General features: G+C 31.1%; 1 protein-coding gene across 1 annotated transcript in view; it reads left to right on the plus strand.

Annotated features, from left to right (window-relative positions):
* The window catches only part of LOC134723464 (F-box/WD repeat-containing protein 7-like), a 44017-nt gene that overhangs the window by 16060 nt on the left and 15010 nt on the right, over positions 1 to 12947 (plus strand). The window contains exons 2-6 of the mRNA XM_063587072.1: positions 6439 to 7176; positions 8554 to 8619; positions 11160 to 11304; positions 11686 to 11846; positions 12731 to 12821. Of these exons, the coding sequence (XP_063443142.1) occupies positions 6481 to 7176; positions 8554 to 8619; positions 11160 to 11304; positions 11686 to 11846; positions 12731 to 12821 (1159 nt within the window). The 5' untranslated portion in view covers positions 6439 to 6480. The remainder of the gene's footprint in view (positions 1 to 6438; positions 7177 to 8553; positions 8620 to 11159; positions 11305 to 11685; positions 11847 to 12730; positions 12822 to 12947) is intronic.

The raw sequence follows: 12947 nt of genomic DNA on the forward strand, positions 1-12947 counted from the left end.
TTTTTGTGGATCATTTATAATGATAAGTGTTTGTGTTACACATAGTCAACCCTTAATATCAAATTCTTTCATCATAAAATTCAGTAATTATCAACAAAGCTCTTGAGAGTCCTCACTTTTTAGTGTTTTTTCCTCTTTTCAGGTAAGGCCCAATGGACTGAAAATCTTTGAAAAATAATGTAATGAAAAATATAAAAGATTTATTATTAGCTAAAGCAATTACTGTTGTACATGCATGCACATGAATAATAAATGCACATTTAAGAGCAGTTAATAGACATATAAATTAATATTGAAAAGAGTAATAAGCATGATCATCAAGAAGATGATGTTCTTTTTGAAAATATAAACAATATTTTGTGACACTTTATATAACATCATAACAAGCAAGCAATTAGTGATGATGACAATAACACGTCTGTAGTGATTAATATAAGTTATAGCTGAATATGACAGTATTCACAGTAATGAAGACAAGGAAGTTAAATTAGTGAATGCAAGCACTTTTAAAGTGAACCAACCTCTACATGCATGTGTATATATGCATGTGATGCAGGTTTTTCACTATTAGGAATCTAAAATGATAACATTTTCATATGGGTTTGTTTGCATGTTAAATATCATTTTCATATGTTTTTTTATTTGCATGTTCAGGAGTCTGTTTCACCAAAAAACTCACCACTAACTTCACTCACTAAGATTGGTTGTAAATGTTGATATTTTAACTCCTTGAACTATAATTGAAAATTGAAAAAAGTAATGTGTTTATAATAACTGAACATTACTGGTTTTAAATCTCTAAAAGTAAAAATGATTTGGCACATAATTTTTTTATCTAGTGTTAAAATTGTCAAATCTAAAATTTAAAATCCAAAGATTTAAAATAAATCCAACACTAAATGTTGTAGTATAGGTACATAAACCAATGATGTAAAATAATGATATGGTCATTGGTGGCTAGTATTCTAATTTTCTCAAATACATTTAGATGCTACAAGCCTATGTATAATTAACTTCTTGATGACAGTGTTCAAAATATGTGATAACATCTTTAGCTTTAGCCCACTGTTATATTGCTAATTGTAGATATTATGTATTTGTCCTTGACCCTTGCAAAACATGTGTCAGGATTGATGGGGGAGTTTATCTGACAATACAATTGTGGATATATATATGGAAAATGTCATATACCCATAATCGTCTATGATTATCAGAATTATTTTCTATTAAATATTTATGAATTATGGAAAACAAATAAATGATATTAAAATATATTCATTTTGTAAATGAGTTTCAAATTCATTCAATATTGGATGTTCCAACTTTGAAATTGTTGACATTATTTTATTTAGAAATATAAAACAAAATCTATGGGTATATTTGTTGCATTTAGTACCCGTATTGACTTTTTAAGCCTATAATGTGGGTCTCTTTGGGGTCTAAGCGTGACGCGGGATTGCCGATTTTTCGTAAGCGTGAAACGTGAAAGTCAAATTATTATGTCCTGAAAACGGGAAATGAGGTCTTGCGGGACCTGGGAAATGACAAAAAAATGAGAATTGCTTACGTACGTAGTGTAAGCGGGATACGGGAATCTGATAAAACAGTAAGCAGGATCCGGGATCGTAACCTCCCCAATGAGACCCCCTATGATAAAGTGTAGTACTGTATCTGCATGGTTCTAGTACTAGTGGATACCAGGTACAGCTCTTATAATAACGACAGGAAATTATTCAATGTAAGGAGACCAAAGAACAAACTTAAATAAATCCATTGTTATAATAGTTTGTGCTTGAATAGGTCTAATTAACTAATGAATTCTGAATACTTGCAAGCAGTTTCTAAAAATGATAAATTATGTATAAGCATTTCTTGAAAATTTTATTTTGCCATTGACATGAATTTATGAGTTAATTATAGATAGGAAAAATAAAAGAAGAACATTTGTATGAATGAAATGAATCAAAGGTGTATTGAATGTCTAAATCAATAAGAACAAATCCACAGGTATGAAGCAATATAAGAAAAGACTATTATCGTTGTCAAAGATTGTTCAGTGACCTATAGGCTATAGTTGTTAACTTCTATCATTTGGTGTCTGGTGGCAAATTGTCTCATTTGCAATCATATCACATTTTCTAATCTTGTATCAGTAGTAAAATTATCAGATATCTTCAATTACGTTTTTTATGGCAAAATCTGTATGATTTTATGAAATAACATACATGTATCTGCTTCATATAAACCCTGTATCTCATTCACAGATCAGGCAGCGGAAGGACGCCTACGGGTGCGGGAGTTTCTCGCTACATTGAAGACCCATTGGTGGCCTTCGGCTGTTGTCTGCTCTATGGTCGGGTTGTTGTCGCTTTGACACATTCCCCATTTCCTTTCTCAATTTAATTTAGCTTGTATTAAAAGTTAACATTATAAATTTGGTGTGTGTAAACCTTGATTTTTACAAATTGTCACTTATGTTTAATTTTATTTATAATAAAATAGGATAAAAATATCACTGTTTCACATGAGAAATATTGATTTCATTAATTTACATCTTTTTGGTTATTTTTGATAACATTGAAATAAAATGAATTGACCAGTTCCTAGAAATGTGTTGAACACATGCATGGTTTGCATTGTAAATATCAGAAACCAGACAGAACAAATCATAGAGCCTCAGATCTGTGTCCCATGACCTCACAGCACTAGAATCTCTGGATCATATATAGTTCAGCCTGAAATCTGTATATCATAAGTTCAGCCTGAAATTCTTGGATCATTGTTTAGCCTGAAATCTGTGGATCATAGTTCAGCCTTAAATCTGTATCCTTCCGCAGATTTGTGTCCCTTGATGTCTTTCCTGTCATTGTTAACTTAAATCTGTGTTCTTTTGATAAAAAAAAAAGAAAACAATTTAAAATAGACAAAATGCACAAATCTATTTTACCATTTGTTTGACCTTCAAGACTTCTTTACTCATTCTACATGGACAACACCCTTAAAATAAGGTTTTATGACTAATGTGTCTATGTTGAGACAAAAAAAGTTTTTGTATTAGGTTTTTACTTTGAAATCATTTCCTTAAAAATGATTAAAGTAACTTTAATATTAATATATGGCTAAGTACAATGTAATAACTGTTTTTAAATAAATTTTTTTTTAGACAGAAACAGTTGGTCTTTTTTCTCCTGGTTCCACAGCATGTCTGGGTCTTTGGTTCATGTCCTGACCTGGTACTGTAAATTCAGAAATTATTGCAATATTTTTATTTTTGCAAAAATGCAACAGGGTTATAATCGCAACAATTAGAATTAGCATTTGAAATTTTTTATTTGAATTAAACACAATTTTTCTCAATACCGCAAAAATTAAAATCTCATTTTAGTGTTAAATTACATAATTATATATTATTGTAAAAATGAATGCATGCAATTTATTCTAATTTACAATATTCCATCCTTTATTACCTGGTACCCTTATTCATGACGTACTCCTCCTTGTACATAGTGCAACACACATTAACTTTCCAGTGGCTTTGACTAATCTCAATTTAATTAGAATATAAAAATCAACATGATGTTCTTGACAGCATAAACATTTCCTCAAAGACGTTTTGATGACTATGACGTCAACCAATAGGACAGTGCATACTGTGTTGAAAAAGACACATATATTTTGCCAATAAAGGACATTATGATTTGTGACTTATATGACGCAATACAGAATAGGAGAAAGATCTGAGGAAAAGACATGTTACAAGTCCATGTATGAGGCCTAGGCAATGATTGGACATAGATTTTAGACTAGCATATATATATATATACAATCGCCTTATATATCATGTACTGTAGTACGACGCTAGATTAAAACTGACGTTGAAAGATAACACACGTCCACCGAAAGCTTTTGTGAAGCCCAGGTAGTCGTGTGGTTCACCGGGATGGCTACAGTGCAGGCGAATTGGTGTCACGATATCTCAGTAGCATGGGTTTGAATATTGGCGAGGGAAGAACAAAAAATTTGGGAAAGCAAATTCACAGATCTAACATTGTTGGGTTGATGTTTAGACGAGTTGTATATACATATTGTACACAGCCATGTTTCACCATCATTGCTGGTGATCTGATGGATAAATCTGTTTTTTTTTCTCACTGACTCAGACGTACTTATATATACATACAGTCATATATCAGTAAAATTGGCAGCAGTAACTGCTTGCGAGTTCAATACAACATCATTTATAACTCTATGGATAATTGTGACAGGAGAAAAAGGTATCAAAACCTCCTGTATGTGACAACATTTATATACCATCATATTGTCATACTAGGGCCTAATATTCCATCTGGAATCAATTTTCATCAGTTGAAAATTGATTTTCCATAAATTTGTAAAAGTATAATTTAATATTGTTGTCATTCTAAGTTCCATGGCAGCTATAAAGATTGAATTAATAGTAATTTCTTGTATAATCCCTACTTAAAGATAAAACGCAGAAGACTGAAAATTCACTTTTATGACATTGGTATTTATATAATCTGTAAATTTTACATGTTCTACAAAAAGGCATGCGTCTTTTAATTTTAATTTTTTTTTATATTTGATAATGTAATTCTATTATCATTCCTGAGATTAAACTTGATTAATTTTATAATTATTCTCAAGATAAAATATTTTTGCCCTTGATTAATAAAAAACTACAATGAACTATGCCCTTATGAGAACACAGTAAAAACTTCAGCGGTCATAAAAAGTAGAATTTCAAATATCACTGTGCGCCAGACTACCAGACTTTTTAGAAGAGTAAAAATGAAATTGGATAGCCAGATTATAGCTTCATCTCCAAGATAAATATACATGCACATTTGTATGCACCTGTCATAAGTCAGGACTGTTCTTCCTTCAGTGGTTGTCGTTTGTTGATGTGGTTCTTAAGTGTTTCTCGTTTCTATATTTTTATATATACATAGTGTTTCTCGTTTCTATATTTTTATATATACATGAGACTGTTGGTTTTCCCGTTTGCATTGATTTACACAAGCCATTTGGGGTCTCTTTGTAGCTAGCTGTTTGGTGTGAGCCAATGCTTTGTGTTGAATGCTGTGTACTTGTTTACTTATACACATTGTGACTTGGATGGAGAGTTGTCACATACCACATCTTCTTTTTTCTATTGATTTTTTAGTCAAGTAGGAATGTTTATATGTGTCAGAAATTTTGTTTTTATACAATTTGATGCATGTTGACTTTTGTAAAAATATTGATTATATTTTAGAGACATATGTTATTTGTGAAAATTAAAAAGGATTAAGGCATTTTTTATTCCATTATGTCTGAATAATAATGTAGACTATTTAGCTTAAATTCTGATTCTTTGAATACTGATGAATGCTTTCCCTGACCACTCAGTCATTTTGATAAGCAGCAGCTGGTTTACGCTCTTCTTGCATCAGAAATATATAGAGAAAATAATTAGTTCAAATTCAGATCATTGTATGTTAATTTACTAGAGTAGGTAGAAAAACAGCTCCTAGGTTTTAGGGTAAAATTATGAACAAAAATGATAATTTGTTTAACAATTTTTGCAACAATTTTAATTTTCTTTTGCTTCCATTTGAAACACATCAATGGCATAGTTAAACAGTATGGTATTTGCACTCTGGTTGCCATGTATGTAATACATGTATAAAATAGATGATGTGGTATGATTGCCAATGAGACAACTCTTCACAAGAGACCAAATGACACAGAAATTAACAACTATAAAACTCTGTACAGCCTTCAACAATGGTATTGTTTAGTGCAAATATTTGCACGAGATATTTCGAATTATATCATATTGTTGTATATACTGGTAAAACCTTTTTTGTAATTAGACTTTTTGGCCATTCTCTTTGCTAAACAATGAATTTTCCCTAAGGGATCTTCATCTCTCATCGTTTTGTAACCTACTTTAAAATCAATATCAAAACCCTATGAGATATTGTATAGTTTTTAGAAATTTATCCATTTGTCCATTTTACATCTATTGTGTTTAGTACATGTAGGTAAAAACAGTTATATGACAAAATACATATCATCTTATTGCCTTGCTTATACTGCACTATGCAATGTATATATACCTCTGCATCTTCCTAAATGGATGTCAATTAGATAAAGAATATCTTTGATATTTCGATAGGTCATAAACTTGAGTTGCAAATCAAGATCTAATGTACAATCTTGTACTTCTGTTTTCCAACAATGAAAAAGATGATGCCTATGACATTTGATGTTAACATTGACAATGGCATTTTGATTCCTTAGCTTCCAGAGATAATTTCCTATCTTAACTGAGAGGCATAATGTGGAAAAATAATCACGAACAAATTCAAGATTAAATGAAAAATACACCAAAAAGCAACAAGTCAACTTATGATATTTTTATTATTTTTTCAGGAATAGGAAATAAAATGAATTAAGACATGAGATATAGATGAAATGGACGAAAGGGGGTCGAAGGTTGTTGTGGCAGGATGTACAAACGACTCCTCAAGTGACGACACTTGTTTTGATGATAGAGCAACAAAAAGGCGTCCATGTTCACGTAAACTGTCATCCATGCCGGGGGAAAAGTATTTATGTCAAAAAAATTCAGCGGATCACAACTTTAGTAGTGAGTCAAATGACGGAGGAATAGGGTCTATGGACTCCCGCGATGACAATCATTCAGAATCAGATAGTGAAATAAACATTAATGATGTCCCATGTGTTTGCAAAGGTTGTAGTCGCAAAAGTGACGAGGAATTTTATTATTTACAGTCTACCCCACAGTATTTACATGATGGCAAGGCTTGCCCTTCAGATCAAATGGAATGGAAATTCCAGTCTCCTTGCGCCATAAACTCCTGGGGACACTTTTGTCAAAGTCGTAGAGATTTATATAAATATCGTAGGAGTGACTATTCTAGTGATAGTGACGAGGAATCAGTCCCAAGGTTTAACCAAATTAGTCCAGATTCAGAGGGTTGTGAAAAACCAAGATCTCATTTACCAGTTTGTGATAGTCTGTCCGATGTACCATTAAAAACAGTTGTGAACATGGTAAAAGGTACATCCAAGACGGACCTCCTGAAAAACCTTACATCTCGTCCACAAGACGGTATTAAACCTCATGTGTTCAAAGAAAAGTTTGCTGTAAGTATTAATGTTTCTCTGTGTCTGGGTAAAGTTCTTGTAGAGTTGCAGATGACTCTAAGTAATGTTTTTCTGTGTCTGGGTAAGTTCTTGTAGAGTTGCAGATGACTCTAAGTAATGTTTTTCTGTGTCTGAGTAAAGTTCTTGGTGAGTTGCAGCTCAGACTAAGCAATAATACATTTGAATATAAAAATAAGAAGATGTGGTATGATTGCCAACACCCTACCAGAGACCAAATGACATTGAAGTTAACAACTAAGGTGATTGTATTGCCTTATGTTGCATGTTTGTGTCCACAATTCAAGAAGATGACAGCCATCTTAACATATTTTTATGAAAATAAGGAGATTTAAGGTGATATTAGTGACAATGAGACCAATATTTATCAAAGACTTAATTACAGGTCATGGTTAAAATAACAGGTAAATGATAATATCGCTTCCAGCAAATTACGTTTTTATAGTACTGTAAACCCTGGAATAACAAAATGTGAAATTATTAATTAGAGTTTTAAGCTAATAACATGAAATGAAAAACATTATGACAAACACAGCTAACATTTTTCAACCACTGGTCTTCAGGGTCATGGCTTCGGACAGGATAATGAGGATACATAAAGATTGTATGCATTTTTGTCTGTTTGGTGGGTGTAAATTAAAGTATGTTTTTAGATATGCTCTACCCACACCTTCAGTTGAGACTCAGAGAGAGTGATGTAAAAATTTTAATACAATGTTTAAACAATTGAAAAAGCCTTGACACATTAAAATGTAAAAGTACATATTGAATGAGTTGCTAAAGAAATTGTTTGTCCTGTTTTAAATTAAACAGAGGACAAATATTTATTTAAGACTTTATCTTAAGTTATTTTTTTCTTATTTGAAATTATTTGAAGAAGGCTTTTTCCAATCTGTGATCATGTGGTTTATAAAATGAGTACATATGGTATATGTAAGGGTGCTTTTTCTTGAAAAGTTAACCAATATTTAATATCATCAGCTGCAAATGTATAAATTCCATTTCTTTAAAAAAAAATCATGATCTTAAGGTCAGGTATTCTTTCTGTTGTTTAATATGATCCATTAACAATAAGAGAAAAAAAACGAACACAGGAAAATCTTAAAAGTTATGAAATGTAAATGGTTTTAACTTTACCACATTTTCTCAGCTTCATCATGTTCATTGTGTTCAAGAAATAGCCTCTTAAGAAAAAAGTTGATTTTTTTTTTCATACTTTACCAATATTTAAAATTGAATTAATTTTACTCTTACAATGACAGCAGCATAATCATAGTCTAAACACAAGGCTCTGTGGAACCTTTTACAAAATTTTGTTAGATATAATGATATTCAATGGAATTTATTGTATATTTTCAGACAATTTTACGTTGGTTTACTGAATGCAGTGATGACCAGAAGAACACAGTATTAAAAGGTTTACTGGTAAGATTTTTAGTAGACTATTGCTGATATTATGCAATTTTTCATGTTTAATGATTTTTGCTTTCAATGATTTCATTCTTTCTTTTGTATAAAAGTTCTAAATCCTTCATGGGATCAAAGATTTTTAAGCTCAATTACCTTATAATATTTTTCACTTTGAGAAAAAAAACTTTCATTGGAGAAATTTATTTTTTGCCTGCTCATAGGGGAGGGGTTGTTAAATTTTACCTTTGTCCGTCTGTCCGTACGCTTTACTGTTTGTCTGTCTGTATGTCCATCAGTACGTTCCAAAATTGTCTGACATTAGATTGCCTCAACCAAATATAATGAAACTTAACCACAATGCTTAATATAGATCCAGTTTGAATTTTGGTGGCGTTACTTTTACCATTCTAGAGTTATGACCCTTTACAAATGAAAAAAATGCTGAATTTTTTGTTTCTGTTCTCTAACTTGAGTTTGCCTCAACCAAATGTTATGAAACTTTGACATAATGTGTTTAAGGACAAAACTCAGATCAAGTACAAATTTAGGTAGCTTCACCTATTCAGTTCTTGATTTATGGCCCTCTATAACTTTATATGCAAGCGGGGGCATTTTATTTCTAAAATTCTTGATTTTGTCAATATATTCCTAACAGTTTACAACTAACTTAAAAGATTTTCCTGTTTTTCTTCAAATGAAGTTATGACCTGTTATTTGATTGAGTTGACATGGGTGATACCAAATGTTTACTGCCTTTAGACAAGATTAAATTTTTAAGTTACAACCTATTATTTGATTGTGTTGAAATGAAACAAACATTGGATCCTTTCACAAGCTCGTCTAATGATTGATGACTTTCTTATGTACAGAAAAAACACTGTTAATTTAATGAACTTCTCTAGCCATTGAAAATTTCACTTTAAGTTATGGATTTCTACTGTCATACTATCCTGATACCAACATTATGTGACAGACCCATTTCACTAAATAGATTATTTTCATATTTTATTCATCAGGGCAATTGCGGGAAAGACGTTAAGCATTTGGTATCTCCGTTAATAGTCCCCCGAGAATTTCAATAAGTTGCCACTAATACTTTTTAAATTGTAATACAGAATTTCATACTTCATACCCTCGTTGTACTCTTACAGATCTTAGTAGTATTTGTATGTGTGTACATGATGTAGATACAAAACAAACAAACAAATATTTTATTTGCCAATCACAGTGCCCAAAATGAGCAGAATAATTACAATGTAATTTTCAAACAAATTTTCAAATGTAAAGTTAATTAAAAATAGGTTATACAAAGTACATAATATGATTGATTTTGATTTAATTGATTGATATAAAATATTAAAGCAAATAAAGTAGACAATTTGTACATGTTGCTACAGAATACAATTAAGGATTTTTTATTATTGTTTTGTTTTAAAAAGTTTTCATTTAAATAAATTTATTGATGGAGTTTATATCAATATTTTAGTTAATATGACAGACATAGAATAAATCCTTGAATTTTTTGTATCGTTATAAATTTTCATCAAAAATATTTTTTTAAATTTATTTTAAAGTTCGATAGTTCTCTGACTTTATTGATGATAATGTAAGTTTGTCATGTTTGTTGATGACCTAGTTCTCTGACTTTATTGATGATAATGTAAGTTTGTCATGTTTGTATATGACCTAGTTCTCTGACTTTATTGATGATAATATAAGTTTGTCATGTTTGTTGATAACCTATATTTATTCAGCATCCTTCTAGTTTGTTATTGTGCTTAATGTAAAAAGCTGAGACTGTTTTTCTATGTAGATACTTCAGTAACTGGTGATGGTGCCTAAAATTCTTGGCCCCAAATTTTTTTATTTATGGCTTCATTTGTTGTTCCATACTTTTAAGATTATCTATCTGTGATTTCAAAGTTTTCATCATGACTATTTTGACTTTAATACTACACTTATTTATGACACAAGGAGTAAACTACTTTAATTTTTGAAAATAAGTTGATAAAGATGAGGTGAAGAACAGATGTACATGTTTAGCCAAAATTCTAAAATTGGTCAAAGCAATGGTTCCTTGAGATATTGTTAGTGTTTTCTTCTTGAGGTCTTACTTTTCAAGGAATATCCTACTCTCGTTTTACAAATGATGATGGTCTTGCAGTCATAAAAATTTCCATTACATAAACTCAGATTTAAACCAATCAAAATACTGGATTTGTTGTTTTTGAGCTGAAATATTTTTTCGAGTAAAGTTTAAAGAGAGAAAGAGGTGGCGGCATGTGCCATCCCATGGACTCTAGATTAATACAAGCAAATTAAAGGCATAGGCTAGAATTCACCGTATCAGCATGTTAAGAACTATGGGTAATCTCAATGTTTGTACACCAAAATTAGAATAATTTTATGCCATTGGTTCAATTTGCATTGTTCTCAAAGTTTTGGTGTACAATTTAAAATATAACCTAGAATGCATTAGATTCTGGCTTGGCAAATTGCAAATACAAAGTATCACGTCTAAATGCGATTACTGATGAAGTGTATTTCTTTTACAGATGTACTGTGATTTACCCCAAATGCATCTTCTGTCAGTTAAAATGGCTCCAAATCTCCACAGAGGTTGCCCAAGCAACTGCCAAGATATTCTTACATGGCTGCCAACCAGCCTGGCTCATAAAATCATGTCTTATTTTGATCCAGGTATGTTAAATTAGTTGTATCAGTTATAAAACATATATTATTGTGTTACATTTGTAATTCAAATGTCCTACGGATCATTTTACATGTTCTAGGTTGATGGTCCCATTGGTTCTCTGGTTTAACCGTATTACATTTTTATGATTGACAATGCAAATTTGTGTTTTGTATGCAGTTGAATAAAAACCAAACAATAATCAAACAATATTTCGTTTAATATGTTTGGTTTCGATGGTTTTCATGTACACTGAAAGAGAATTTAAACAAATTCAGAGCTACTAATGACAAAGTAAGATGTAATTTTACAGGAAAATAAATTACAAAATTTAAAGATACCATACCCAGTATTATTTTTTTGATGCAACCTTTATTTTTTTTGTACAGTAACATTATGTAAGGCTGCTCAGGTTTGTTGCCTCTGGGGACAGCTGACAGAAGAACCATCACTATGGAGAAAATTTTGCTGTCAACAAAAATGGCGGCTTTCAAAGGCTGCAGAACACAAACAAGTCATCAGTCACATGTCACCAGAAGGAAGTATCCAGGTTTGTTTAAAATGTTGAAATTTATTCTACATGATTTTTACTCTAGTTGCACTTAAATTTGGACGAAAAGAGGTGTTTTTGAATAGGGAGACAATTTTGTTTTGTTCGCAACTATGATAGGTATGTTAAATGTTAAAAATATTTTGAGTATTGTGTCCAGATGAAACAACAATTACCACAAGGTGTGACAAGGTTGTTTGCATTTAGAAAAAAATCACCTATTTTCTTCTTTCTATCTTACTAATGCTTACAGAACTGAAAAGAAAAATATTTGCTTTGAGAGCTAATAAATGGCTAAGGCCTATGAAACTGCTCTCATTTGAAGCTCATCACTTTAAAGAAGATCCCCTTTAATACTTTATTACTTTTAAACCATTTTGAACGACACTTTAGAACACCCATGGGCAGTATATTTAAATATTATTAATCAGAGATTTCTATTTTATATATCTATAAATTGTCCAAGAGCAATCACAAGAAAATAAATTTTATGAAGACGAGACAATGTGCTGTCAGGCAACCAATTATTCAGGTATCATTTTAATATTCCATACTCAGTACTACCAAGCGATGCTGGAGTATTCAAGTACTCTGACAGACATCCTTGCTGCCATGTAATTTTAACAAATGTGGTATGATTGCTGATAAAACAACTATTCAGCAAGTCTAACTAAAGTGGATCTAAGAAACTATAGATCACTGGACAGCCTTCAACAATGAGCAAACCAGTAGTTCAGCTATAAAAAGCCTCAACATGACATGTTTGCATTATTTGCTATAGGGCCGTTTTCTTGTATAATTATTGTGTGATACTTTTAAAAAAAATAAATTAACATTTTAATTTGTTGTTATGCTTGTTATTCATAAGGAATTGTTTATTTCAGTGGAAGAAAGTATTTGCTGAGAGATACAGATTGAGACAGAATTGGTTGAATGGTAGATGCACTGTTAGAACCTTTGAAGGTCATAGTCAAGGTATTTTTATTAAGTTTAATTAGCTACAGATGAATAACATTGCCATAGTCGAGGTATTAATATTTTATTTCATGTAATAAAACTTGGCTCCTTAAAATAGTTTCTCAAGGTCAATTTCTGAGAATT

This window comes from Mytilus trossulus, chromosome 1, assembly GCF_036588685.1.
Source record: "Mytilus trossulus isolate FHL-02 chromosome 1, PNRI_Mtr1.1.1.hap1, whole genome shotgun sequence".
Classification (NCBI taxonomy): domain Eukaryota; kingdom Metazoa; phylum Mollusca; class Bivalvia; order Mytilida; family Mytilidae; genus Mytilus; species Mytilus trossulus.